Source organism: Amblyraja radiata, chromosome 17 (genome assembly GCF_010909765.2).
Source record: "Amblyraja radiata isolate CabotCenter1 chromosome 17, sAmbRad1.1.pri, whole genome shotgun sequence".
NCBI classification, from domain to species: domain Eukaryota; kingdom Metazoa; phylum Chordata; class Chondrichthyes; order Rajiformes; family Rajidae; genus Amblyraja; species Amblyraja radiata.
In genome coordinates this window covers 24,899,198-24,926,731 of record NC_045972.1, presented here as the reverse complement: position 1 = coordinate 24,926,731, position 27,534 = coordinate 24,899,198, and the positions used below count along the sequence as shown (strand labels likewise).

The 27,534-nt window shown below is 44.8% G+C and overlaps 1 protein-coding gene across 1 annotated transcript in view; it reads left to right on the top strand.

Moving 5' to 3' along the window:
* LOC116982590 (cadherin-8-like) overlaps nt 1-27,534 on the top strand; it is a 201,581-nt gene that overhangs the window by 142,937 nt on the left and 31,110 nt on the right. The window contains exons 7-9 of the mRNA XM_033035865.1: nt 5,602-5,855; nt 17,552-17,688; nt 22,504-22,625. Of these exons, the coding sequence (XP_032891756.1) occupies nt 5,602-5,855; nt 17,552-17,688; nt 22,504-22,625 (513 nt within the window). The remainder of the gene's footprint in view (nt 1-5,601; nt 5,856-17,551; nt 17,689-22,503; nt 22,626-27,534) is intronic.

The window sequence follows — 27,534 nt, the reverse complement described above, 5'->3', positions numbered from 1 at the left end:
ACTATCCTGCACACCAGGGACAATTTACAATTTACATAAGGCAATTAACCTGCAAACCTATATGTCTTGGGAGCGTGTAAGCAAACCTATATGTCTTGGGAACACCTGGAGATAACCTGGAGAAAAGAGTTGCTGCTGCACAGTGCCAGGAATCCTGGTTCCATCCTGATTATGGGTGCTGTCTGTACAGAGATTGCATGTTCTCCCTGTGACTGCATGGGTTTTTTCCGGGTGCTCTGGATTCCTCCTAGACATGTAGGTTTGTAGGATAATTGACTTTTATAAATAGTGCTTTGTGTGTGGGATAGAACTAGTGTGCGGGATGATTGTTGTTTGGCACAGACTCGGTGGGCCGAAGTGCCTGTTTCTGTGCTGTATCTCTAAAACGAAACCTAAAACTAAAAACTACGTCATGGAGTCATGGAGTCATACAGCATGGAAACATGCCATTTGGCCCAATTCGTCCATGCTGAATGTTCATTGGAATTGATAAAGATAAGAGTTGGTCTTATTGAAAATTAAGGTTCTGATGGACTTGGCTGGGAAGATAATGAATAGATGGTTCATTTAGTGTCATAGAGTCATGCAGCATGGAAACAGGTTCTTAACCCACATTTTCCATGACGTCTGTCTAAGCTTGTCCTATTTCCTTGCGTTTGACCCAAATCCCTCAAAACTATTCCTATCCACACGCCTGTCCAAAGAAGGGTCTCAACCCGAAATGTCACCTAATCTTTTTCTCCAGAGATACTGCCTAACCCGCTGAGTAACTCCAACATTTTGTGTCTATCTGCCTGTTCAAATGTCCTTTAAATGTTGTCCAGGTTACAAGCACTTGCATTAGGGACACCTTATATATCCAAACAATGCAGAGCATTTGTTAAACTGTGAGAGATTGGATATTGTAGATGTTCAAACGGACTTGGGTATGTTTGTACTAAAGTCGCTGAAGGCAGGCATGCAGGTGCAATAAATGATTAACAAGGCATTTTTTTGCAGACTTTATTATCAAAGGAGGGCTGAGAATGTGTTCTTGCAATTGTACAGGACCTTAGTGAGCATGCACCTGGTGTGATGTGCACAGTTTCAGTGTCATCTAAGAAATGATGCACTAAAAAATTCATAGAGAAGGTGGAGTGGAGATCACTAAATTGGCTCCAGGAATGGTGGGTTTACTGCATGTGTAGAAACAAAGAACTGTTGGTTTATACGAAAGTGCTGGAGTAACTCAGCAGGTCAGGCTGCATCTCTGAAGTACAAGGATATGAGATGTTTTGAGTTGTGACCTTTCTTTGGTCTAAAGACAGGGTGTGGAGGCGAGATAAGACCAGGTCCATTGTTGGCTAGGGAAGGTGTGATCTGGAGAGGGATTCAATGTGGTGAGCAGTGGAATTGTTCAAGCAAGTAGTGTGGCAGAATGTGGCAAGGGGGGGGGGAGGGGAGTGTGAGTAGAACTGTATGAGTTGATAGGGTTTGTATTCTTGAGAGTTCAGAAGATTGGAAAGAGACCTTATAAAAACATGCAAAGGTCTTGAAGGGTTTGAAATGCTGGATGCAATGACGATTTACACTTTAGACTTTACATTTTCAAGATACTATGAGGCCCTTCGGCCCACCAAGTCCGCGCCAACCAACAATTACCCTGTACACTAACCTACGCACATTAGGGACAATTTTACAACTTATCAAATCCAATTAACATGCAAACCTGTACGTCTTTAGAGTGTGGGAAGAAACTCTGCAGAGCACCTGTGGAAAACCCATACCATCACATGGAGAACATGCAAACTCCACACCGACTGCTGTGGTGCCACCCAGTGGGAAGCCCACTCACTATGCGAACCCTCAGCAGTCGGGGGGTAGGGTCACGTGACTGGTTAATGGCAGGAAAGTGTTGTCACGGGGTTTAGGGGTGTGCCCCCGTATAAGTATAGAGCCCCGGGTCAGTCTTCCCTATTCGCGTATGATAGAAACATAGAAACATAGAAACATAGAAAGTAGGTGCGAGAGTAGACCACCAGGTCCGTCGAGCCCGCACCGCCATTCGCTCATGGCTGAACACTAAACAGACACACTTACCCACAAACAGTAGACACAAGACACAGAACACAAGACACTACCCTCCCCTTTATACCGCTATCACCCCTCTCCACCCCAAGAACCTCGTGATCTCCTGGGGGAGGCAAAAAAACGGATAAAAACCCAGGTCCAATTCGGGAAAAAAATCCGGGAAATTCCTCTCCGACCCCAATCCAGGCGATCGACACTTGTCCAGGAGATCACTCAGGTCTTACTATACTAACCATACCTAGGTCCATATCCCTGCCCTCTCCCCGTAGCCCCTTATCCCCTTGGCAGCTAAAAAAACATCTATTTTAGTCTTAAATATATTTAAAGTTTCTGCTTCCACTGCTCCCTGGGGCAGTGAATTCCATAAATTAACCACCCTCTGGGTGAAGAAGTTCTTCCTCATCTCAGTTTTAAAAGAGCCCCCCCTTATTCTGCAACTATGTCCCCTAGTTCTAGTTTCCCCGATCATTGGGAACATCCTCGGTGCATCCACCCGATCAAGGCCCCTCACGATCTTATATGTTTCAATGAGATCGCCTCTCATTCTTCTAAACTCCAAAGAGTAGAGTTCCAGCCTACTTAACCTTTCCTCATATGTCAATCCCCTCATTGCAGGAATTAATCTTGTAAACCTTCGCTGCACTGCCTCCAGGGCTAGTACATCCTTTCTTAAGTATGGACCCCAGAACTGTACACAGTATTCCAAATGTGGTCTCACTAATACTGTGTACAGCTGCAGCAAGACCTCCGTGTTTTTATACTCAATCCCCCTAGCAATAAAGGCCAAAACTCCATTGGCCTTCCTGATTGCTTGCTGCACCTGCATACTAACTTTCAGTGATTCATGTACTAATACCCCTAGATCCCTTTGCGTTGCATTACAACGCAGCTCCTCCTCATTTAGAAAATAACTTGCCCTATCATTTTTTTTCCCAAAGTGAATGACTTCACATTTATTAGTATTAAATTTCATCTGCCAAGTTGTTGCCCACTCACCTAGCTTATCTATATCCTTTTTTTTTTTTTTGTTCTCGTTACTTCATCAATAAGGATCTCTTTGATTCATCACGCATGGCTTGCTAATTTGCCTGCCATATTTGTGACCCTGACGATCCAAACCAGTCAGTTTGGATTTCAATTATGTTTGCAGACAACGATCAACCTCAACAGCCCGAGGTCGCTGACACTCTGGCCCAGCAGAATGCTGTCTCCTTGAAGCTGCGCATGTTCTGGACATCGTGCTCCAGGTGCGGTTCCAACAAGCCGAGGCCCAGTTCCACGATTGACAGATAACGGCCAACGACACCCAGTGCTACTATGTGGTTGGCGCTTTGGATCAGGAGACGGCCAGTCGCCTGGTCCTTTACCTACGCGCGCTGCCGGATCAGGACAAATATGAGGGCCTTAAAACGCTGCTCTTGTGGACCTTTGGGCTCAGCCGCCGAGACAGTGCAGCGCGGCTTATGCAAATGGGCGGCTTCGGCGATCGCAAGCCATTAGAGCTCATGAGCGAGATGCTCCCCCTCATGGATGGGCATCGGCCCTGTCTGCTTTACGAACACGCCTTTTTGGAGCAGATGCCGGACGACATCCGCCTGCTGTTCGAGGGTGAGGATTTTGCAGACCCCTTACTGCTAGCAGAGCGTGCAGACGAGCTGTGGCAAGCCACGCAGCAGGGCGGTGGGTCGATCGATCGCGTATCTAGAAACCAGGCCCTGCACTGCCTGTCCCGAACGACCCCGGTAAGGAGAGGTGGTGTTACTACCACCAGCGCTGGGGTCCCGCAGCCCGTCAGTGCCGCCCGCCCTGCTCGTATCTGGGAAAGGCCAGGACCGGCCGCTAGTAGTCACTGTGGTGGTCGGCCTGAAGCAACGCCTCTACGTGTGGGATCGCCACTCTGGACAACGTTTTGTGGGGGATACAAGTGAGGAGGTTAGTGTTTTACCCCCATCGGGGGTGGACATTCATTCTGGCAAGCGGGGCCTTTTGCTGACAGCAGTCAACAGCAGCTCCATATGGACGTATGGAGTTCGCAAGATCCCGCTCATTTTTGGCCCATGCCATTTTACCTGGAACTTTACGGTGGCCGACGTTTCCCAGCCGTTGCTGGGCGCAGGTTTCCTCCGGGCCCAATCCCTGTTAGTGGATGTGCGGGGGCAAAGCCTCGTTCATCTACCCTTTCGCTTTTGTGCCTCCGGTTCTGGGGGGGTCCTGTGGCGCCACTCACTATGTGAACCCTCGGCTGTCGGGGGTAGGGTCACGTAACTGGGTAATGGCAGGAAGGAGTTGTCACGGGGTTTAGGGGTGTGCCCTAGTATAAGTATTGAGCCCCGGACAGCCTTCCCCCATTCATGTGTGTGTTGTTCTCTTTACTTCATCAATAAAGCTCTCTTTGATTCACCACGCATGGCTTGCTAATTCGCCCGCCATACTCCGCACATAGTCAGGATCAAACCCGGGTCTGGTTTATAGGGATATGGACCAATCGCAGCCAGGTGGAACGAGTGTAGATGGGACATGTTGGTCGGTATGGGCAGGCTGGACCGAAGGGCCTGTTTCCACACTGTGTGACTCTATAAGTCAAGTCAAGTCAAGTCATGTTTATTCGTCACATACACATACGAGATGTGCAGTGAAATGAAAAGTGGCAATGCTCGCGGACTTTGTGCAAAAAGACAAACAAACAAACAACCAAACAAACTATAAACACAATCATAAACACACACATATTATTTTACATATTAAATATTGGAAGGAAAAACGTTCAGTAAAGTTAGTCCCTGGTGTTTACAGTCCGAATGGCCTCTGGGAAGAAACTCCTTCTCAACCTCTCCGTTCTCACAGCATGGCAACGGAGGCGTTTGCCTGACCATAGCAGCTGGAACAGTCCGTTGCATGGGTGGAAGGGGTCTCCCATGAAAGAATATGAAAGAAATATGTTCTCACATCATTACAAATGCCTTCAGGATACATTAAGACACAACATCGGTATACCTGTAGAGGTTAATTTACAAGACAGCACACTAATTATGTTATTTTTGAGCTCTTGTTACAGATTGAATGAAAGTTAAATTGGTTCATTATTTGAGCACTTGACTCTTCTATCCAATAAGATCACAGTAGAAAAAACGTAGAACAAAACAGCATGATCCCCACTTAATATAATCATGCACATCTTTAATAATGAAGAGACAAAGTGGTTCTGTGTATGTGTAATGACTGGCAACATTTTAATAGATTGCCTCAATAAATGAATGAGTGGGAAAAACGAAAAGGCCTTGAGTGTTATAATACGGGTGGAAAAATATTAATAGCATAATAAGGAGATTTCCACTCTCCAAATATAATATGTGTAATAAATAATCTCTGAAAAACAACCTAATTATTTTTGAGCACTAATACTTGGGTGAACTTGTTATGAGATGTACCAATCCCAAGGAAATTCCATCCATCAGTGTTAAAATCATTTGTTCTGCTCTTGCATTAATTCTAGTTATTAGTGGAATCATTCATCTTTGTCACTTCCCACAGGCCCTGAACTTTGAGATCAAGAAATCCTACACCTTGAAGGTGGAGGCAGGGAACACGCGCATTGACCCGCGCTTCATCAGCAAGGGGCCCTTCAAAGACACGGCCGCCGTGAAGATCACAGTGGACGATGCAGATGAACCTCCAGTATTCTCCTTGCCCAACTACTTCTTGGAAGTGAGGGAGAACGCGGCCTTCGGATCACTCATAGGGGAGGTTCTGGCTCGGGACCCCGATGTCAGCGATAGCTCTGTAAGGTAGGGAAGGCTGCATCCTGGTTTCTTGCTGCATTTAGAATACAGAGGGTGGCATGGTGGCGCAGAGATAGAGTTGCTGCCTTACAGCACTAGAGATCTGGGTTCAATCCCGACTACAGGTTCTGTCTGTACAAAGTTTGTACGTACTCCCCGTGACCTGCATAGGTTTTCCCTGCCCTCTTCAGTTTTATCCTACACTCCCAAAACGTACAGGTTTGTAGGTTAATTGGTTTGGTATAAAATGTAAAATTGTCCCTAGTATGTGTAGAATAATGTTAATGTATGGAGATCGCTGATTGGTGCGGACTCGGTGGGCCGAAGGGCCTGTTTCCGAGCTGTATCTCTGAATTAAACTAAAATTTACTCTCTATACCTCTGTGTCCTTTGACTCCCCAGGTCAATGTTCAGCTGCTGTAGCGTTGGGAATACTGGTGCCGATCATTTATGGAGTTCATCTAGGAAATTGACTGCTAGATGCCAGCTCTCCATGTGTCTATTGTTTTCATTAAACATCTGTGAACCTTGAAACTGAGGGTCACCAGCTGCTCAGCAGTGGGAGACATCATTAGAGTTTAGTTTAGTTTGGGGATACAGCAGGAAACAGGCCTTTTGGCCCTCCGAGTCCGACAACCAGCAACTCCAAATATAGTTCTATCCTACACATTAGGGACAATACAAGGGGCTGTCCCACTTACACAACCTTTTCGGTGACTGCCGGCACCCATTATAGGCCGCCAAAATTGTTTAACATGTTGAAAATTCAGCGGCGACCAGAAACACGCTATGACTGTTTGGGAGACTAGGAGACCTCTCACAACCGTACAGGCGACCCCTGGCGACATGTTGTGGGTGTCGCGGGGTGTCACCAGGGTGCATGTCACCATGCCGACTAATGACGGGGGCCGGCAGTCCGTCTGTCTTTTTTTCTTTCTTTTGTCTTGTTGGGAGTATGTTTTTGGTTTTATTTTAGCGGGGGGCGGGGGGCGGGTGGGAGAAACTTTTTAATCTCTTCCCTGAACTGGGGATGCGACTTTTCCCTTGTCGTTTCCCCGTTGTCGTTGGGGCCTAATATCGTGGAGCTGATGGCCTCCAACCGGAATCGACTTGAGGGCTCCAGCCGTAGACCCTGCGGACTCACCATCTGGCTGACACACTTGGGCACACATCCAATGCACAAGCATGCATATACACATGCGTGGGAGTGCACACACGCAGTTCATAGGTACACTGGCTGACTTCGGAGCTGTGGTGGTGCTGCAGCTGCAACCCGACTTCGGAGCTTCGGCCGCGGGCCCTATGGACGGTGGAGTCGGGAGCTCGCAGGTCCCTGGTGGGAGACCGATTTTTGGAGCTCCCGCAACGGCAACTTCGCCCGCCCGAATCGAGGGGTTTGAATCGGCCCGAAGCAGGGCCTTACATCGCCCAGCGCGGCTTAAACGGTTGCAGGACTTAACATCGCCCGCGGCTTTAACATCGGGAGCCCCGGTCACCTCGACGTTGCAGATTGGCTGCCTGACCGCAGGAGAAGAACAAAGGACAAGGAAGAGATAAGACTTTTGCCTTCCATCACAGTGAGGAGGTGTTTGGAGATTCACTGTGATGGATGTTTATGTGGAATTGTGTTAATTGTGTGTTTTTGTCTTTTTTTTGCTGTTATGACTGCAGGAACGAAATTTCGTTCAAAACTTGCATGTTTGAATGACAATAAAGGGCAATTGAATTGAATTGAATCTCATGCAACATATACACATACACACACACACATATTACACCTTCATAGCATATCTTACACACTTCTCACACTTCACACACATTTGGGCACACATCCAATGCACAAGCATGCATATACACATGCGTGGGCGTGCACACACACAGTTCATAGGTACACTTCCGTAACATACCTACATACACACAGACATATACGTGCACATTGACACATAGAGACATACATAAACAGACATGCAACCACAGACAACTCTCCCCAAAATCTATTCCCCTTCCCCACCCACACACACACAAGCATGCACAATGCGCACACACATGTGTACCTACACTCACACTGGCATGCATGCACACACACATATGCACACACTCACACTCACATGCAATCAAAGCCAATCTTCCCAATATGCCCTGGTCCACTTTCCACCTAAGCGCACACACATATATCCTGGCATTGCGGCATTCATTGGGTATCGAGCTTCTGGGTATCAAGGCATGGATTTAAACACATAGAGTGGGATCGCACACCCGTGAACTGCAGGTAAGGCAAGGCTGGTGGATTCCATCCTCTGAAGCATACATAGAAATAAATGCCACCTTTCACTTTATATGCTCTCATCAATACACATAACACACACGCACACATAAAGTGAAAGCATACATAGACGCATCCACATATGAAGGGCAACACCTAGCTGCACACAAACACACACTAAATGATCACAAAAATATGCTGACACAAACAAACACACACAAATCCCAAACAAAACATATCACACACATTCATATGCAAATTGTTTCATCATTGTGATGTTGCTGTTCATGGGATCTTGCAGTTCCCTACAGTGGCCTCAATTCCACAAGTACTCCATGGGCAAGAAGCATGTGAAGGAAGCTATATAAATGCAAGTCTTTCTTTGTTCGACCGCTGAGAGAAATGTGGTCTTTATATAACCTGCACTGTACCTAGGCTGCGAGTATTTGATTTATCTATTTATTCAATTGATCTATTTGTGTCTCAGCAAATAGCTTCAAATAATAGAAGTGCACAGGAAGATTTAATACCCTAATAGCATGATTTAGCCTGTGTAGTCCAAAAGTGAGCTATGCTCACAGCACTAAATTTAGCATTTCCAAACTCGCAGCTGAGATAGCAAATCAAATTTTAAAACGATTAAAATTTAAAACCCATTTTGAGATGCGATAGAGACAAATATAATTTGCATCATTGATATTATTCAATGATAGGTGTTTCCACTTTATCTTGATGTGGCTTCTGTGGATTAAAAAAAGAAAGGTGTGTTGTTTAAATCAAGTGGCCCTATATCCAGCCTGCTGCCTGGTCTCACGAGGCCATAGAGGTGGAGTAACCATTCTGCTCCTCATGCCTGTTCTGCTATTCAATACCATCATGGCTGATCTATGCCAACCTCAACTCCTCTTAAAGAGTCATAGAGACATAGAGTCATACAGCATGGATACAGCCCCTTTGGCACAACCTGCCCACACCAGCCAACATGCCCATCTACACTAGTCCCACCTGCCTGCGTTTGACTCATATCTCTCTAAACCTATTTTACTTCGGAGTCACATGAGTGACTACGTGAAGAACCCCGCCAGGACGCAAGCGTGTCATATCACTTTCACGCTTGCGAAACGACAGGCGGGGTGGAGCGTTCCCCCGCAGCGGTAAGTTTGAAACCGCGACCTGCAGGTAAGTGATTTACTCTGCAGTAGTTTTTGTCCCCGCGCTGTTTTTACACAGGAGGGGTAGCTGGACAAAATAGTGTCCACAAGTGCTGCGAGTGAAGCTGGCTGGGGAGGACCGCGAAGTTGCGGGAGCCAGCAGCAGCTGAAGGCACAAGCCCCGTAAGTGGGATCAGCTGTGCCGACTTTTGGTCCCGCGCCGGCCAGAACACCACGGCCGGGTGGGAGACTATTCAGATGGGGCCGTCGACTTTTGACAAGTCGAAAACGGCAGGAGGCGGGGTGGAACGACGTTCCCCCATAGCGACAATTTAAACCAGGACCTGCAGGTAAGAGCTGCGGTCTTTTTGTGTTTTCCCATGCTGATTACAGGTAGAGAAACCAACGGGCCGCGACAAAGCTGGTGGGCTAGCAGCGGCCAGCGGCACTTGAATCACCTATAATGGGATCAGCTGTGCCCGATGTCGCCTCCGCACCGGCCAGATCCACTCCACGGCCGGGTGGTAAGGCAAGACAAAAAACCATCAAAGTCGTGGACACAGAGGAGTCCGACTTTGAGCAGCCGCAGGCGGCCAGTGACCGTGAGCGCTGGAGCCGGATGGAGCGGTGTGTGGAGCATTTGCTCCAACGTGACAGGCTCCGGGAGATGGAGTCGAGTCACTGTGGGCTCTATGTAAAACCCACAGCAGCACCTCTTGTAGGGCTGCACAGTGCTTCTCCCTCGTCAGAGGGGAGTACTGGGGGTCAGTTCTGGGCTGATCCTGAAGAGGGGTTTGCAGAACAGAAATCAAGTGTGCAGGGGATGCAGGAACGAGAACATCTACTGGACATGGTGTCCAACTTCATACAGCCAGACCAGACTGGCCACAACCTGGAGGACACCTGACACCGGGTAACTGTATATCCCGGAATGTTTCTTGTAGTAAATAATTGTATATGGAAACTCCTAAACAGTGGGGATAACAGCTTTCACCCGCACAATGGATGAGAAGGACATGTCGCAGGACCAACAGGATGCACTGGCACTGCTTTGCAACACACGGCCATAGACAGCACCCTTACGCACCCACCAGTAGAACAAGGCCGACTGGTGAAAGCTCGAAGGTCCGGTACACCAAACATGAGTCTTTTTTAGGCCATAGCCCAGACCGGCCTTCTTGGAAGATACGCAAACCTCCAACATCAACCAAACCACAAACCCAGACACTGACGCCTCAACATCAACGAAGGATTTACAAAAAGAAGTAAACCTGCCACTGGTAACTATGGAGGTAGGTGGGTCTGGTTCTCTACAAATTGCAGGGAGCATGGAGGTTGGGGGGGGGGGAGATTACTCTCCTTTCTGGATGCATGGAGTATGTTAACTACCGATACTTATATTTAAGCAGTATCCAGGGATATACAATAGAATTATACACAAGTACAGCCCTCCAGTTCAACATATACCGAACCGAATGTTCGTACTTTCCGGTAAAGAAAGATCAGAAGCGCAGGCTGAACTGGAGCGGACTTACGCAAAAGGGGTAATTGAAAAATCCCAACATGAACCGCTAGAATTCGTGTCCAATATCTTTACCAAAATCAAAAAAGATGGTGGTTGTCGCATCATCATAGATCTGACCAAATTGAATACATTTGTACAATATATTCATTTAAAAATGGAAACCTTTGTTACTGCTAAACAATTGATTTCCAAAGGTTACTTCATGGCTAGCATCGATTAAAAAATGCTTACTATTCAGTGCCTATACGAGGTGACCACAAATGTTACTTAAAATTCAACTGGATGGGACAATGTTGGCAATATAGAGCGCTGCCAAATGGGTTAACATCAGCCCCCAGGCTGTTCACTAAAATTTTGAAACCAGCCCTAGCGTTTCTACGGAAACGAAAACACATGGTCATGGCATATCTAGATGACATACTTATTGTGGGCAAAACTTTGGAATTGGCCAAACAAACTGTAACAGCCACAAAACAGTTATTTGAAAAACTGGGGTTTATTATCCATCCAGTTAAATCTAAATTAACGCCTTCCACTACTATGGACTATTTGGGGTTCACCATTGACTCAGTTCACATGTCGGTGACTTTGCCAAAGGGAAAGGCTATAGACTTAATAGAGGCTTGCAATAACCTCTTTGACATCAGTAACCGTCCATCAGATTGGTAGCAAAAGTAATTGGCAAAATGGTGGCTGCTTTTCCAGCCACACAATTTGAACCTTTACTTTACCAAAATTTACAGAGAGCAAAAATACAAGCACTCAAAATCAATGCTGGTCATTTTGACAGACCAATGAAGCTCCCAATCAAAGCTATAATGGAACTAAAATGGTGGATAGATAACATTTGGCTTTGTTTCAATCCAATCATTATCAGCAACCCTTCTATGGTGCTACAAACTGATGCCAGTGCACTTGGTTGGGGTGCCACCAATTCCATCTCCAGCTGTGGAGGTAGATGGACTGCTCAAGAGGCATCATTATTACTAACACTGGGCATAAACTACCTGGAAATGTTGGGTGCATTCTATGGCCTAAAGTCATATTGTACTGGGTCATATCACCAGCATGTTAGACTACAGATTGACAATACCACCGTGGTAGCATATATCAACCACATGGGTGGAAACAAATCGACATCATGTGACAATCTGGCTAATACAATTTGGCAGTGGTGTATCCAGTTGGCAGTGGTGTATCCAGAGAGATATTTGGATATCAGCTACTTACCTACCAGGTAAACTAAATTTAGTGGCAGACACCAGGTCACGCAAATTTAATGATAACACCTTCATGGATGTTGAATAAAAAGTATTTGCTGATATTACAGCAGGATATGGAACACCAGATATCGATCTATTCGCATCCAGGCTTAATCACCAGTTATCAAATTATGTTTCATGGGAACCAGATCCTGGGGCATCGGTGACAGATGCATTTTCGCTGCATTGGGGGGAAATTGTTTATTTATGCATTCCCTCCTTTCTGCCTCATCAGTCGGGTATTAAGGAAAATACAGCAGGACTCTGCGTCTGGTATTTTGGTAGTACCCGATTGGCCTACTCAACCATGGTTCCCAGTGATAATGAACATGGTATTAGAACCATGTATCACCATCCCGAATAGACCAGACTTGTTGGTTCATCCCGTAACAAGGGATAGCCACCCATGCCATAACTATTTGAATTTATTAATTTGTAGATTTTAAAAATACCTCTACTACAGCTGGGACTGACGGACCGAACAGTAAACATGATTTCGGCGGCCCAAAGACAGTCCACCAAAAAACAGTATCTGGTCTATATCAGGAAGTGGGAGATGTATTGTAACAAAAACAGCATCACCTACAGAGATATGAACATCCCGTCTGTTCTGGAATACCTGGCAGGCCTCCATTATGATGAGGGGCTCAGTTATAGTGCCATCAACTGCGCCGGAAGTGCCTTATCGACTTATCTATGGCAAGGAACAGAGCGTCACTCTGTTGGAACTCACCCACTGGTAACAAAACTTATGAGGGGAATTTTTAATACCAATCCCCCAAGAACCAGGTACTCCCAAATATGGGATGTGAGTATTGTCCTGAAAATGCTCAGGAATTGGTCTCCAGCAACAGCTCTGTCCCTACATAGACTGACATTAAAAACAGTCATGCTAATGGCATTGGTCACGGCACAAAGGGTACAGTCATTACATACATTAAGTCGGGACAACATGACTTCTTCATCTGAAAACATTACGTTTCATATTTATGAATTAGTGAAACAGAACAGACAGAGATCAGCGGGCCTCAATATCGAATTTAGGTCTTACCTAACAGATGATCGTCTCTGTATAGTAAAACATTTGTCGTTATATATGGAGAAAACGAAAATCATCAGAGGCAATGAAAAGGCACTTTTAGTCAGCCATAAGCAACCACACAAAAAAGTGTCGGTCCAGACCATCTCAAGATGGCTGAAACAGGTTCTAACACAGGCTGGGGTGGATACTAATATTGTAAATCTCATTCCACCAGGGCTGCAGCTACATCGGCAGCTATGCAGTTGGATGTACCAATGGACCAAATCCTCAAGGCAGCAGGATGGTCAGAGGAAAAAACATTCCAACTATTTTATCATAAACCAGTCATTAAACCTGGAACATTTGCAGAAACAATTTAAGTTCTGTAATTTAATTTACCCCATAAATAGGGGCTATAATTTGTGTTAATCAATTCAAGGGTTTCGGCCCGAAACATCGCCTATTTCCTTCGCTCCATATATGCTGCTGCACCCTCTGAGTTTCCCCAGCAATTTTGTGTACCATGGATTTCAATGTCGGATTTATGTCTAAAATATGTTGACACAATTCCTTCTACAGTCATTAAGGCAGAGTGATGCATGGACTCGTTTCCACGGCATGAAATCACAGAGCTTTGAAATCTTCACGTAGTCACTCACGTGACTCCGAAGTAAAATAGTAAGATTAAACGAGAACTTACCAGTTCGAAGTTTGATCATTATTTTATGAGGAGTACATTGAGGGAATACGTGCCCTCCGCTCCCACCCATGATCATATACTCAACTGGTATTTCTTTCTCTTATCTTACTATGTTTAAGTCATTACAGTTATCTGTGATTTCACACCGCTGCTTTGAAGAATGACACGCATGCGTCCTGGCGGGGTTCTTCACATATTCCCTCAACGTACTCCTCATAAAATAATGATCAAACTTCGAACTGGTAAGTTCTCGTTTAATCTTACTATTCTATCCATGTACCTGTCTGATCGTTGCTAAGACTTTGCGATAGTACCTGCCTCAACTGCTTCGTCCGGCAGCTCATTCCATACACCCACCACTCTTTGTGTGAAAAAGTTACCCCTCAGGTTCCTATTAAATCTTTTCCACCCATCACCTTAAACTTATGTCCTCTGGTTCTTGATGCTCCTACACTGGGAAATAGACTCAGTGCATTTACCAAATCTATTCCTCTCATCCTCTCTTCCTTTACTAGTTCCATCTCAGGCTCAATTTCTCAGTCCTTCAAATATTTATCTACCTCCACTGTAAATGCTTTTAATGATCCAGCAAAAAGTACTGTATGTAACAAGATCCCACTGGGTTGAGGGTGATGTATTAACAAGGATAAAGCTTGGTTAAGGAACTGTTGGAAATATGAGGTCTTTTTCAGGCTGAGAGACTGTTATTCATGGATTACCACAGGGATCAGTTCTGGGGCCTTTCCTGCTCCCAATTAACTTCCATGATGAAAAATATGATAATATACTGATGCAGATCGCGACAGAAAAGGGCGATGTGAGGAGATCGCCAAGAGACTGTAAGAACACGGAGGACAGGTTCGGTGAATGGTCATGCAGGAGTGCAATTTGGAATAATGTGCAGTTGTTTACATAGTGAGCTAAAACAGAGTGGTTTGTAAACCACTAGTGGGAGAGTCCAGGACCAGAGGCCACAGCCTCAGAATAAAAGGGTGTACTTTTAGAAAGGAGATGAGGAGAAATTTCTTTAGTCAGAGGTGAATATGTGAAATTAATTACCACAGATAGCTGTGGGAGACAAGTTAATAGATATTTTTAAGGCGGAGATTGACAGATTCTTGATTAGTAGGGGCATCCGGGTTGATGCACAGAAGGCAGGAGAATGGGGTTGAGAAGGACACATAGGTCAGTCATGATTGAATGGCAGTGTAGACCTGATGGGCCGAATGGCCTCATTCTGTTCCTAGAACATGAACTTATGGATGTATAAATGATGTGATTTCATTAATTCTGCAGAAGAATAAGGAGATGCAGAAAGCAAACATAGAGTGGGGTGGGCTTTGGGGAAGGCAAATACCTTTTGGGCTGCACAAGTGGGTTGGAATACATGAACATGAGAGGGGGAAAGTTTAATGGAGATGTGCAAGGCAAGTTTATTACCTAGAGAGTAATGGGGGCCTGGAACGCATTGCCACTGGGGGAGGGGGGGGGGGGGGGGGGGGGGGGGGGGAGGTAGATACAAGAGTGACATTTAAGAGGCATTTGGATCGGCACATGGAAATACAGGGAATAGCAGTATATGGATCATGGCAGGCAGATGAGATCAATTTATCTAGGCATCATGTTTGGCACAAACGTTGTGGGCCGAAGGATCCATTCCTGTGCTATACTATTCTATGCTCTTTGCTTTTCATTCCGATAATGATCTTATGCACCTCTATAAGATCACCCCTCGTATACCAAGGAATAATGCCCTAGCCTGCTCAACCCCTCCCTATACCTCAGGCCCTCGAGTCCTAGCAACATTCTCGTAAATCTTATCTGCACCATTTTCTACTTAACAACATCTTTCCTATGATAGACACAAACTGCTGGAGCAACTCAGCGGGTCAGCAGCCTCTCTGGAGAATAGGAACAGGTGACATTTCGGGGTCGGAACCTTTCTTCAACATTTCCTTCCTAGTTCTTTCTTCAGCAGTTCCTTCCTAAAGATCTTTCCCATAACAGGGTGACCAAAAACTGAACATAATGCTCCAAACGTAGCCTCTCCAATGTCCTGTACAACTTAGTTACAGAGTCATGTAACACGGAAACAGGCCCTTCAGCCCAACTGGTCCATGCCATGACAAAAGTGACGAGCAAGATGCTCCATCTAAGCTAGTCCCATTTGCCTGCCTTTGGCCCATTATACTTCTAAACCTCTTGTATCTGTCTGTGCTTTTAATAACCTCAGCACTTATTTGCCAGATTTGACAATTGCTCTTATTTTCACAAATGATTTACTGTACTCAGTTCAAAGCTGTTGTCTATCTCTCTCTCTCTCCCTGATAATAACCATGTCCCGCGAAGAACCATTGCAGCCTAATTTAAGAAAATTATTCTTCCTACATGCTGAGCTATGAAGGAGCTTTGAAAGATGAAATCTGCAGGTATCGAGCCGGCTGTCATTCTGTCGTAAGATGCACTCAAACAGCAATCAGCACTTTTTTTAGCCCTTTGGTTGTGCATGTGGTTCTTCTCAAGCCACAATCATTCACCAAAGCCCTTGTCAAGCTCCCTGAGATTCACTCAGTGAATTGAAATCTGTGACTGTGATTTGAAAGGTCAGTCTGAAACTTGTTGGGGATAATTTGAAGCTGCGTTGATTATGCACCAGTGTGGCTCAGTTCAAAGGTCATTTCTCCCTGAGACAGAAGGTTTAGTTTGCGCCTCAATCCAAGGACCTGGACTCCCCCTGAATAACATTGGGAATCTCTTCTGAATGAGGCGTTTAGTTTACAGTGTTCTCTTTGGAGATACAGTATGGATACGGACCCTTCAGCCCACCGAGTCCATGCCGACCATCAATCGCCCATTCACACCAGTTCTAAGTTATTCCACTTTCGCAAACAAGATCCTGGTGAGGCCACCTCTGCAATATTTTCCATGAGAATTTGATTGAACTTGAAAGACACAGAAACAGGCCTTTCAGCCCACTGACGATGTCAGCATGATCATCCGCTGTGGGCTAAGCACTATGTTATCCCACTTTCACATACAAGGTCCAGATGAGGAATATTGTCAATGAGATCTTGATTGAAAGTGAAAGACACAGGAATCAGCCCTTCAGCACATTAAGTCCATGCCGGCATCTGTCATCCATTCACATCTACCTCCACCTCCAGATCCATCCATCCGTCCATCCATTCACCTCCTGATTCAGGTATAATTTCTTCCCAGCTGTTATCAGGTAATGGAACCATCCTTTCATACACTAGAGAGTGGTTCTGGGCTACCATATGACTCATTGGAGACCCTCAGACCCTAATCGGATTTTACTGGACTTTATCATACACTAAACATTATTCCCTTTATCCTGTATCTGTGCACAGTGGATGGCTTGATTGTAGTCATGTATAGCTATTCCACTAACTGTATAGCAGGCATCAAAACCTTTTCACTGTACCTCGGTACAGTAATCTAAACTCCAAGTTCCTCCAGCAATTTGTTTTATGCTGTAGTGCAGTCTCTTGTATCTAGTTAATTGTAAAGTCTCATATGTCATCTTGAGTTTGTGAAATGAAAGACTTCCTGGTTTAAAGCTGGTGTTATTGCATGTTGACTTTAAAATGGAAAGGGAGATTGGCTAAGATCTGTAATGGGTAGGTTATTTTATATCATCCATTTAGCCAAAAGCTGAAATTAGCAGTTTTCTCTTCTCCCACTTACTGAATGGGGTTTTGTTGTGAGTGTATGCAATTTTTTTTCTGGGAATGATCATTGAATACTTTTGTTTTGTAGGTATTCCATTGATCGCCACACCGACCTTGAGAGGTTGTTCAACATTAATGCTGATGAGGGAAAGATTACACTGGCAAAGCCCCTGGACAGAGAATCTGATGTCTGGCATAATATCAGCATTATCGCCACGGAAACCCGTACGTACCACATTGATTGTTTGACATGATTTAACCTAATGCTTCAGGGTGGTTAACCTTTACCTGAGACCGATATATTGGTTCAACGGTACTTTATTTTTCACATATTCTGAGGTACAGTGAAATTCATTTTTGTATGCAGTTCAGTATAAGTGTCACTGTACACAAGCACTTAGATATATCTTAGATAAGCATCCCAGATACAGTCCAAGTGTATAGCAGTTATATACTGAGACAGTATACACAGTCACCAGATTTGGCACCATTTTCAAGTCCCTGTTTGCAAGTGCAGGATTATTGACCTTAACCATGAAGGCCCGTTGTCCTGGTGGCATTGCAGGGACAGCCTGGCCAAGCTTGGCCCTTGGTGTCATCTACCATTCCTCCATTGCTCCGTGCCATCTTAGGCCACGTCTTTGTCCACATGCTCCACCTCTTGGAGCTGTGGGAATGGACATGGTGTGGTGTAAAAGGGTCATCAAGTCATACAGCATTGTTTATGAAAAAATACACCAAGTGCTGGACTAACTCAGAGGATCTGGCAGCATCTCTGGAGAACATGCAATGAACACAGTTTCAGGTTGGGACTCTTCCTCAGATGCTGATAGGCACCAATTTGACTTGGGACTCATCTTCGGACTCAGGATCCCACAGTTTGAAACGCTACCGCCCATGTTCTCCAGAGATGCTGCCTGCCTCTCTGAGTTACTCCAACAATTTGTGTCTTGTATCCAAGTCAGGGTGTGTGTGTGGTTTGGAGGACAACATTCAGGTGCTGGTGGCCCCAGGCTTTTTGCTGCTCTTGTCCTTGCTGTTAGAGGTGGGTTTGGAAGGAGTCTTGGAGAGTTGCTACAATGCATCCTTCAGATGGTACAAACTGCCGCTATTGTGCATCAGTGATGGAATGAGTGAATGGTTGTGCATAAGATGCCTACATATAAACTTTGGCCCAACCTCATCCTTTTATCATGAGGCAACCCGTCATCCTTGGAATAATGAAGTCCCTCTTCACTGCCTTTAAAATAAGTGTAAATCCATACATAATACTCTAGACATCCTATACCCATCTAGGTAAAGTAGCTTGTTTGATCAGAACCCCAACCGGCTCCACAAACTTTCCTTCCACCCCCATAATACTGCATCCTCCAAAAAACACATTGCAACTAATGACCCAGACCATTTTAACTCCTTTCCCCATTCCCACACTGACCTTTCTATCCTGGTCCTCCTCCAATGTCAGAGTGAGGCCACGCGCAAATTGGAGGAACAACGCCTCATATTTCGCTTGGGCAGCTTACAACCCAGTGGTTTGAACAATGATTTCTGTAATTTCAAGTAACTCCTGCTTTTTTTTTAACACCCTCTCTCTCTCCACCATTCCCCACTCGAGACATCTTATTATTTCCACTGTTTGCATCCTTGCATCCCTGTCATTAACACATCTTCTCTGGCCAACAATGGGCCATTATGGACTCCACCCTTCTTGAGGTCATCTGTTGCTGGCCCTGTTTTGTTTTGGCCTTCTCTATCTTCCAGTCTGAAGCAAAGATCCCATAGCGAGCAAGATAGATCACTCGACGAAAAAGACGTAGTACGGTCATGGGCAGATTCATGGGTAACTTTTGTCCCCATTTCCGTAACCAGCTTCCGTCTCCGCACCAAAAATCCCATAGGATACTAGTGCGGAGACGGAAGCCGGTTACGGAAACATCCTCGTAAAAATAAAAGTTATTTGGTAAAAATCTTCTTCTCATTTTCAGAATTTTAATTTATTAAAACAAACTGTTCCCCCGCAACGCTGATTACACTGCGAGTCGGGTTGGGTCGGGTTATAGAAATGGATGAAAAAAAGGCCCACGTTCCGCTCCATTGCGTACTATACGTCAGCCCATTGCATTTAGCAGGAGTGATCTACTTTGTTCCGCTATAGGATCTTTGGTCTGAAGAAGGGTTCCAACCTGAAACATCACCTATTTCTTTTCTCCAGAGATCCTGCCTGACCTGCTGAGTTAGTCCAGCATTTTGGGTCTATACTCAGTACCAATCCAAACTACTCCATCCACACCTCCCATAGACACGATCGTTACTACCAAAAAGGTAAAAAGGAACAGGCATAGGGGAGCACCAGCAGTTTCCCTCCTCAGTCACTAACTTCACTTCACAACATATCACCTTTCATTGGAGATACAGTGAACTGCAGATGCTAGTTTGCAATAAAAAAAGACAAAGTGCTGGAGTAACACAATGGGTCAGGCAGCATCTCTGGAGAATAGTGATCAGCGAGTTTCAGGTCATGACCCTTCTTCAGACCCAATCCAAAACATTGCCTATCCATGTTCCCCAGAGATGCTTCGTGATCTGCAGTTACTCCAGCTCTTGGTGTCATCTTTTCTTCATCATTTCTTGGGGTCTAAATCCTGGAACTCCATCAGCACCAGGAAACCAGCAGAAGACTATGATGAGGCTTGCTACCATCTCAAAGACAATTTCAATTTCAAGATAACCAAATGCCAGCCATGCCTTCAGGACGGCACAGTGGCACAGCGGTAGAGTTGCTGCCTTACAGAACCAGAGACTCGCGTTCAATTCAACGGGTGTTGTATGTATGGAGCTTGTACCTTCTTCCTGTGTCCTTGTGGCTTCTCATCGGGTGCTCCAATTTCCACCCACACTCCAAAGACATGCAGGTTTGTAGGTTAATTGGCTTCTGTAACATGTTCAAATTGCCCCTAGTGTGTAGGATAGGTCTAGTGTTCAGAGTGATCGCTGGTCAGCACGGACTCGGTGGGACGAAGGGCCTGTTTCTGCACTTTAGCTCCAAACTAAACTAAATTAAACTGAACATGCAGGTTTGTAGATTAATTGGCTCCTGTAAACATTGTAAATTGTCTCTAATGTGTGGGATAGTGCTGGTGTGCCAAGGTGATCACTGGTCGGTGTGGACTCAGTGGGCAGAAGGACTTGTTTCCACACTATCTCGAAAGTAAAGTAACTAAAGTATCACCTACTTTTGCACGCCATCTGTCCGGCAGTAAAGTCCAACACCTTATTCACCTTCCTAATCACTTATCCCAGTGCAACTTTGCACATCTTGTATTACGCCACACGTAGTGAGAGATAGTGCACCACCATTCACATACCAAGTGAGCAACAGATAGAAACTCATTCTCTTCTCCCCGTCTAAATGAGCAATTTAGAAAGGATATCAAACGAGTGTTTACATTGCAGATTGAAGTGAAATATTTGCCAGATCATTTGGTGGGATTTACATTAATTTCCTGCAATGCTTTCTCCCCCAGACTAAATGTAGCTACTATTTGCTAGTTGGTGTGTCCAATATTGATTTAAACACTTCACATATTTATGAAGCGGCATTTTACATTTTAATGAGTTAGAAAAACGTTTGTGCAGGAAATTTCATGTCCTGGAGGCAAACTACCTCAAGCAAAACCTGGTGTATTTGGCATTTGTTACACATTTCTAGTTTTAATTTGAGCAGTCAAACAGTGAAACGGATATATTGGCCTTAGAATGAGTTAGTATAGATTCAACAAAACTATTCTTCTAGGAATGCTCATCCAAAATGTCACTGACTTGAAACCTTCTGTCTAATTTAATTCTTCAGACTGTCTGAAGAAGGGTTTCGACCCGAAACGTTGCCTATTTCCTTCGCTCCATAGATGCTGCCTCACCCGCTGAGTTTCTCCAGCATTTTTGTCTACCTTCGATTTTCCAGCATCTGCAGTTCCTTCTTAAACATGGATAGGAAGGTTTAGAGTGATATGGGCCAAACACGGGCAAAATTGACTAGCTTAGATGAGGCATCTTGATTGGCATGAACAAGTTGAGCTGAAGGGCTTGTTACCATGCTGTATGACTCTATGACTAAATTAAATCTATTCATTATCTTCTGAGCCAAATCCCTCATAACCTTAATATTCAGTAAGACCAATTCTCATACTTATATATTTCAACGAACATTTTCTTACCCTTTCCCCTTGAGGTAATCTTTCATAGTATGTTTTAACTCACAAACTTCCCGAGCAATGATTCCAAATCGCTTTCTCAAGGACCTAGGAAACTCTATGGGTTTGGAGGTTGATGGGTGTTCTTAAGGAGATGTTTTAAATGATTGATGTATTTGGTACTGTATGTGGAGTGGAATTATTTTCTCTAGTAGATAAGTCCAGAGCAGGAAGACATGACTTTAAGCAAAATACAAAACACTGGAGGAACTCAATAGATCAGGCAGCATTTTGAGTGGTGACCCCAGAATGTTGATGGTGGGGGATTGGTTTGGTTTAGTTTAATTTAGTTTATTGTCACATGTACTAAGGTACAGCAAAAAAATTTTGTTTTGTTACGTGCTATCTAGTCAACAGAAAAACTCTACATGATTACAATCAAGCCGTCCACAGTCTACAGATACAGGGCAAAGGGAATCATATTTAGTGTAAGATAAAGTCCAATAAAGTTTGATTTAAGATAGTCTGAGGGTCTCCAACGAGCTAGATGGTAGATAAGGACAGCTTTCTAGTTGGTAATAGGATAGTTCAGTTGCCTGATAAAAGCTGCTGATAAGATGCTATTAAATGCCAACGTTTTGATGGTTAGACCCTCTCACAAAGATGATAATTGCCTATGGCACAAACATTATTTATAATAATGAAGGAACACTGACGTGCGTCCGAATCATGGTTTTGTGGAATAAAGGTTGAAAGGTGCAGGAAAATAAATAGAAACATTTTGCCAAATACTTATCTTTAAGTTTTTGAAACGTTAGACAACAATTTCTTACTTTCTTTCTACCTGCAGGGAACCACAGCCAAATATCTCGGGCGCTTGTGGCCATTAAAGTTCTTGATGTTAATGATAATGCTCCTGTGCTTTCCTCGCAGTCTGAAGCTTACCTGTGCGAAAATGGAAAATCCGGCCAGGTAGGTAGATGGGTGGAGATCTTTCAAGGTTTTGATGCCCATTTATAGTTCCTCAAGCCATACCTCGGCAAAGCAAGAAACTGATGGGACGCACTCTTCATCCATGTGTGTGTTGAGTGATGAAGAGCTCAACAATCACTTGTCAAGAGAGACAGCAAGAGGGGGGCGGCACAGTTACTTGGCTTCTTGAAATTGTAATCTGTCCCTCGTGTATAGGATAATGCTAGTGTACGGGGTCAATTGACTTGGTGGGCAAAATGCCTGTTTCCAAGCTGTATCAGCCATGATCATACTGAATGGCAGTGCAGGCTCAAAGGGCCGAATGGCCTACACCTGCACCTATTTTCTATGTTTCTATGTTTCTATCTGAAAAAGTCTAAAGAGTAAAAGTCTAAAACCGTGTATCGCACATCTAACAAGCACCCAACACAGCTTTGGAGTTGAATGCTGTACCTAATCCAGGATTGCTCTTTGTGCCTCTTCCTAGTGGCAAGATAGTGAAGTGGTTTTGTTAGTGTCGGGCAAAGCAAAGCCCCAATGCAATAGGGTGTTAGGAAGTTGACAGGATATGGAGTTACATATAGATAAAGACTGTATAGGGATGGAAAAGCTTATAAAATAAACTGTCGGAGGGACTCAGCAAGTCAAGCAACACTTAGCTATGGATGGCTGATTGCTTGCTTTTTTCATGTTATCGAGATTAGGTAGACTGTGCTTATTCATATGTAGGAGATTGAGGTTTATAAGATTTTGATAGGAATAAATATGGTAGATCAACACAGCTTTTCTCTAGGTAAGAGGGAATTTAAATTAAAGAACTTTAAGACGAAATGGGAAAGATTTTAAAGAGATTAGGCAGCATAGTGGCAGAGCAGTAGAGCTGCCACCTCACAGCACCACAGATCCCGGTTCAATCCTGTCCTCCAATACTGTCTGTGTGGTTTGCATGTTCTCCCTGTGACCTTGTGGGTTTTCTCCAAAGTCAGAACAGGTCAGGCAGCATCTCTGGAGAAGATGGTAAGGTGATATTTCGGTTTGGGACCCTGCAGATGTTGGCCTACAAAAAAGAGACCACGTACTGTTGGAGTTCAGTTTAGTTTAGGGATACAACACAGAAATAGGCATTTTATCCCACCAAGTCCATGGCAACCATTGATCACCCATACACAAGTTCTATCCAACACACTAGGGCCAATTTACAGAAGCCAATTAACCAACAAGCCTGTATGTCTTTGGCATGTGGGCGGAAACTGGAGCACCTGGAGAAACCCTTATGGTCACAAGAAGAATGTACAAACTCCGTATAGACAGCAGTTGTATTTAGGATCGAACCCGGGTCTCTGGCGTTGTAAGGCAGTAAATGTACCACTGAGTCACTGTGCCGCCCCTGCTTGCTATCAGAGAGACAGAATATAAACAAGCCCTTCGGCCACTGAATCCATGCCGATCATCAACACTCATTTAAACTAACTCTACACCCATCACAATTCAATTCCCACTACTTGCCAATTAACTTACTGCACACTCTACTTCCACACACAGTTGTTTACAGTGCCAACTAACCAGCCCAACTGTGTAGGAAGGAACTGCAGATGCTGGTGTGCACTGAAGATAGACACAAAATGCTGGAGTTACTCAGCAGATGAAGCAACATCTCTGGAAAAAGGAATAGGTGACGTTTTGGGTTGTCACCTTTCTTCAGAAGAAGGGTTTGACTCAAAACATCACCTATTCCTTGTCTCCAGAGATGCTGCCTGACTCGCTGAGTTACTGCAGCATTTTGTATCTAAGCTGCCCAACTGTTTGTCTTTGGGTCATGTGAAGCACCCGGAGGAGGTCCACATGGTCACAGGGAAAACGTGCAAACTCCACCAAGACAGAACCAGAGATGATCATGAACACTGCGTCATTGGAGCTGTGAGGCAGCAACTCTATGGCGTATTTCACCTGAGCAGTAACCCCAAACCGTCTGTTCATTCAAATAAATCAGGCCAATGCACCATTTACAAGACGGCAAGAGACTTACTCTTGGTATCCTGACAGAAACTTACCACTCAATCAGCAAGAAAAAAATAAAATTGATTATCTGCTCAATATTTATTGCTATTTCTGTGTTCTTGCTCTGCACAATCAGGCAGCTGCCTTTCCAATATTTAAGTAATGACTACACTTCAAAAGATAATTCATCAACTCTTGAGTCAAATAAGGACACAAAGTGCTGGAGGAACTCGGATGTGCAGGAATAACACCAAAAGCTGGGAGAGAGGTGGGGGTGGATCATAGCCAGGCAAGGCTTTGGTGGATACAGGTGAAGGGGGTTTACAGGTTATTAGGTTAATAATTTATAGGAGCAGAATTAGGCCATTCAGCCCATCGAGTCTTCTCTGCCATTCAATGATGGCTGATCTATCTTTCCTTCTCAACCCTATTCTCCTGCCATCTCCCCATAACATTTGACACCCTTACTAATCAAGACTCTCCGTTTAAAATATATCTAATGACCTAGCCTCCACCACCTTCTGTGGCAATGACATTTATAAATTCATCACCCTCTGACAAAATAAATTCCTCCTCATCTCCTTTCTAAAGCTATATCCTTTTATTTTGAATTTTGATTGGCAGATGGTTGGAGAAAGTGCAGAAATGAAAAGATCAATCAACCCCCCCTCACCTGTATCCACCTGTTGCTTGCCAGGCTTTGTCCTGCCCCAACCTCTGTCCCAGCTTTCTCCCCCCAATGACAATCTATTAGAAGAAGGGTCCCAACCTGAAGCAGCGCTTATTCATATCCTTTGGAGATATTGCCTATCCCGCTGAGTTACTCCAGCACTTTGTGTCTTATTTTGTCAACTATCACCTGCAATTCCTTATGTCAAGAGTTTAAGACTGTTTAATTGTCATATGTACCACCAAACAGGCCTATTACTTCAATGACACTCAAAGAATTGTCAAAGACTGTGAGACCTTTGGATTGTTAATGTGGGCGGCAGAGTTGCGCAGTAGTAGAATTGCTGCATTACAGTGCCAGAGACTCGGGTTCGATCCTGACTACAGGTGCTGTCCGCACGGAGTTTGTACATTTTTCCTATGACCTTGTGGGTTCTCTCCGGGTGCTACGGTTTTTTCCCACACTCCAAAGATGCACAGGTTTGTAGATTAATTGGCTTCAATAAAAATGATCCTAGTGTGTAGGATAGAATTAGTTGTTAGTACACAAAAATGCTGGAGAAACTCAGCGGGTGCAGCAGCATCTATGGAGCGAAGGAAAGAGGCAACGTTTGGGGCCGAAACCCTTCTTCAGACTGATGGGAGGTGGGGGGGAGAAGGAAGGAAAAAGGGAGGAGGAGGAGCCCAAGGGCGGGGGGATGGGAGGAGACAGCTCGAGGGTTAAGGAAGGGGAGGAGACAGCAAGGGCTAGCAAAACTGGGAGAATTCAACGTTCATGCCATCCGGACGCAAGCAACCCAGGCAGAATATGAGGTGCTGTTCCTCCAATTTCCGGTGTTGCTCACTCTGGCAATGGAGGAGACCCAGGACAGAGAGGTCGGATTGGGAATGGGAGGGGGAGTTGAAGTGCTGAGCCACCGAGAGTTCAGGTAGGTTATTGCGGACTGAGTGGAGGTGTTCGGCGAAACAATCGCCCAACCTACGCTTAGTCTCCCCGATGTAAGTCAGCTGACATCTAGAGCAGCAGATGCAGTAGATGAGGTTGGAGGAGATACAGGTGAACCTTTGTCGCACCTGGAACGACTGCTTGGGTCCTTGAATGGAGGCGAGGGGGGAGGTGAAGGGACAGGTGTTGCATTTCTTGCGGTTGCAACGGAAAGTGCCCGGGGAGGGGGTGGTACGGGAGGGAAGGGAAGAATTGACAAGGGAGTTGCGGAGGGAATTAGTTGTTGGTCACCATGGTCTTTATGAGTTGTAGGGCCTACTTCCGCACTGTATCTTTAAGGTAAAATAAATATGCAATTATCAATAATACAATAAATAAATAACCAGCAATGCTAGGAGACCATAACAGTGCAGAATAGTAACTGTAGCTCTCAAGGATTTACTTTAATACAGCATGGAAACAGGCCCTTAGGCCCACTGAGTCCACGCTGACCATTGATCACTTGTTCACAGAAGTTCTATATTATCCCACTTTTGTATTTACTCCCTACACATTTGGGGTAATTTACAGAAGCCAAATAACAAACCTGCATGTCTTTAGGATGTGGGAGGAAACTGGAGCACCCAGAGGAATCCCAAGTGGTCACAGGGAGAACATATAAACTCCACACACAGACGGCACCAGAGGTCAGTATCGACCAGGGTCTCTGGCGCTGTGAGGCAGTGGCTCTACCAGGTTTACCACTGGGCTGCCCCTATAACCAAGGACCTATCTGCCCTCTCGGATCCCATGGAATGTTTCAAAAAAACATTAAGGGAACCCTTACTAGTTCAAATCCTACTGCAATAAAGTCAAGAGTATTTTATTGTCATATATCCTGAAACAGAACAATTTAATTCACCCTTTCCTTCCCTCCAGAGATGCTGCCTGTCCCGCTGTGTTACCCCAGCATTTTGTGTCTTTCTTCAATGAAATTCATATCTGCAACAGCACAACAGATTTGTAAACATAATACTATGTAAAATCCATAATAAACAAAACAAAAAGACAAATTAACTAACAATAATAGTGCAAAGCCAAGAATAGTGCTCCCAAGTCTATATAGTTTGGTGTGTATTTGGAGGTTGTAGTGTTTAATAGCCTGATAGTTGTAGGGACGAAGCTGCTCCTGAACCTGGAGATGACAGATTTTTGGCTCCTGTATCATTTTCCCGATGGCAGGAATGAAATGAGTGTGGTCAGGATGGTGTAGGTCTCTCACGATGTTGGCTGCCTTTTTGAGGCAGCAGCTCTTGT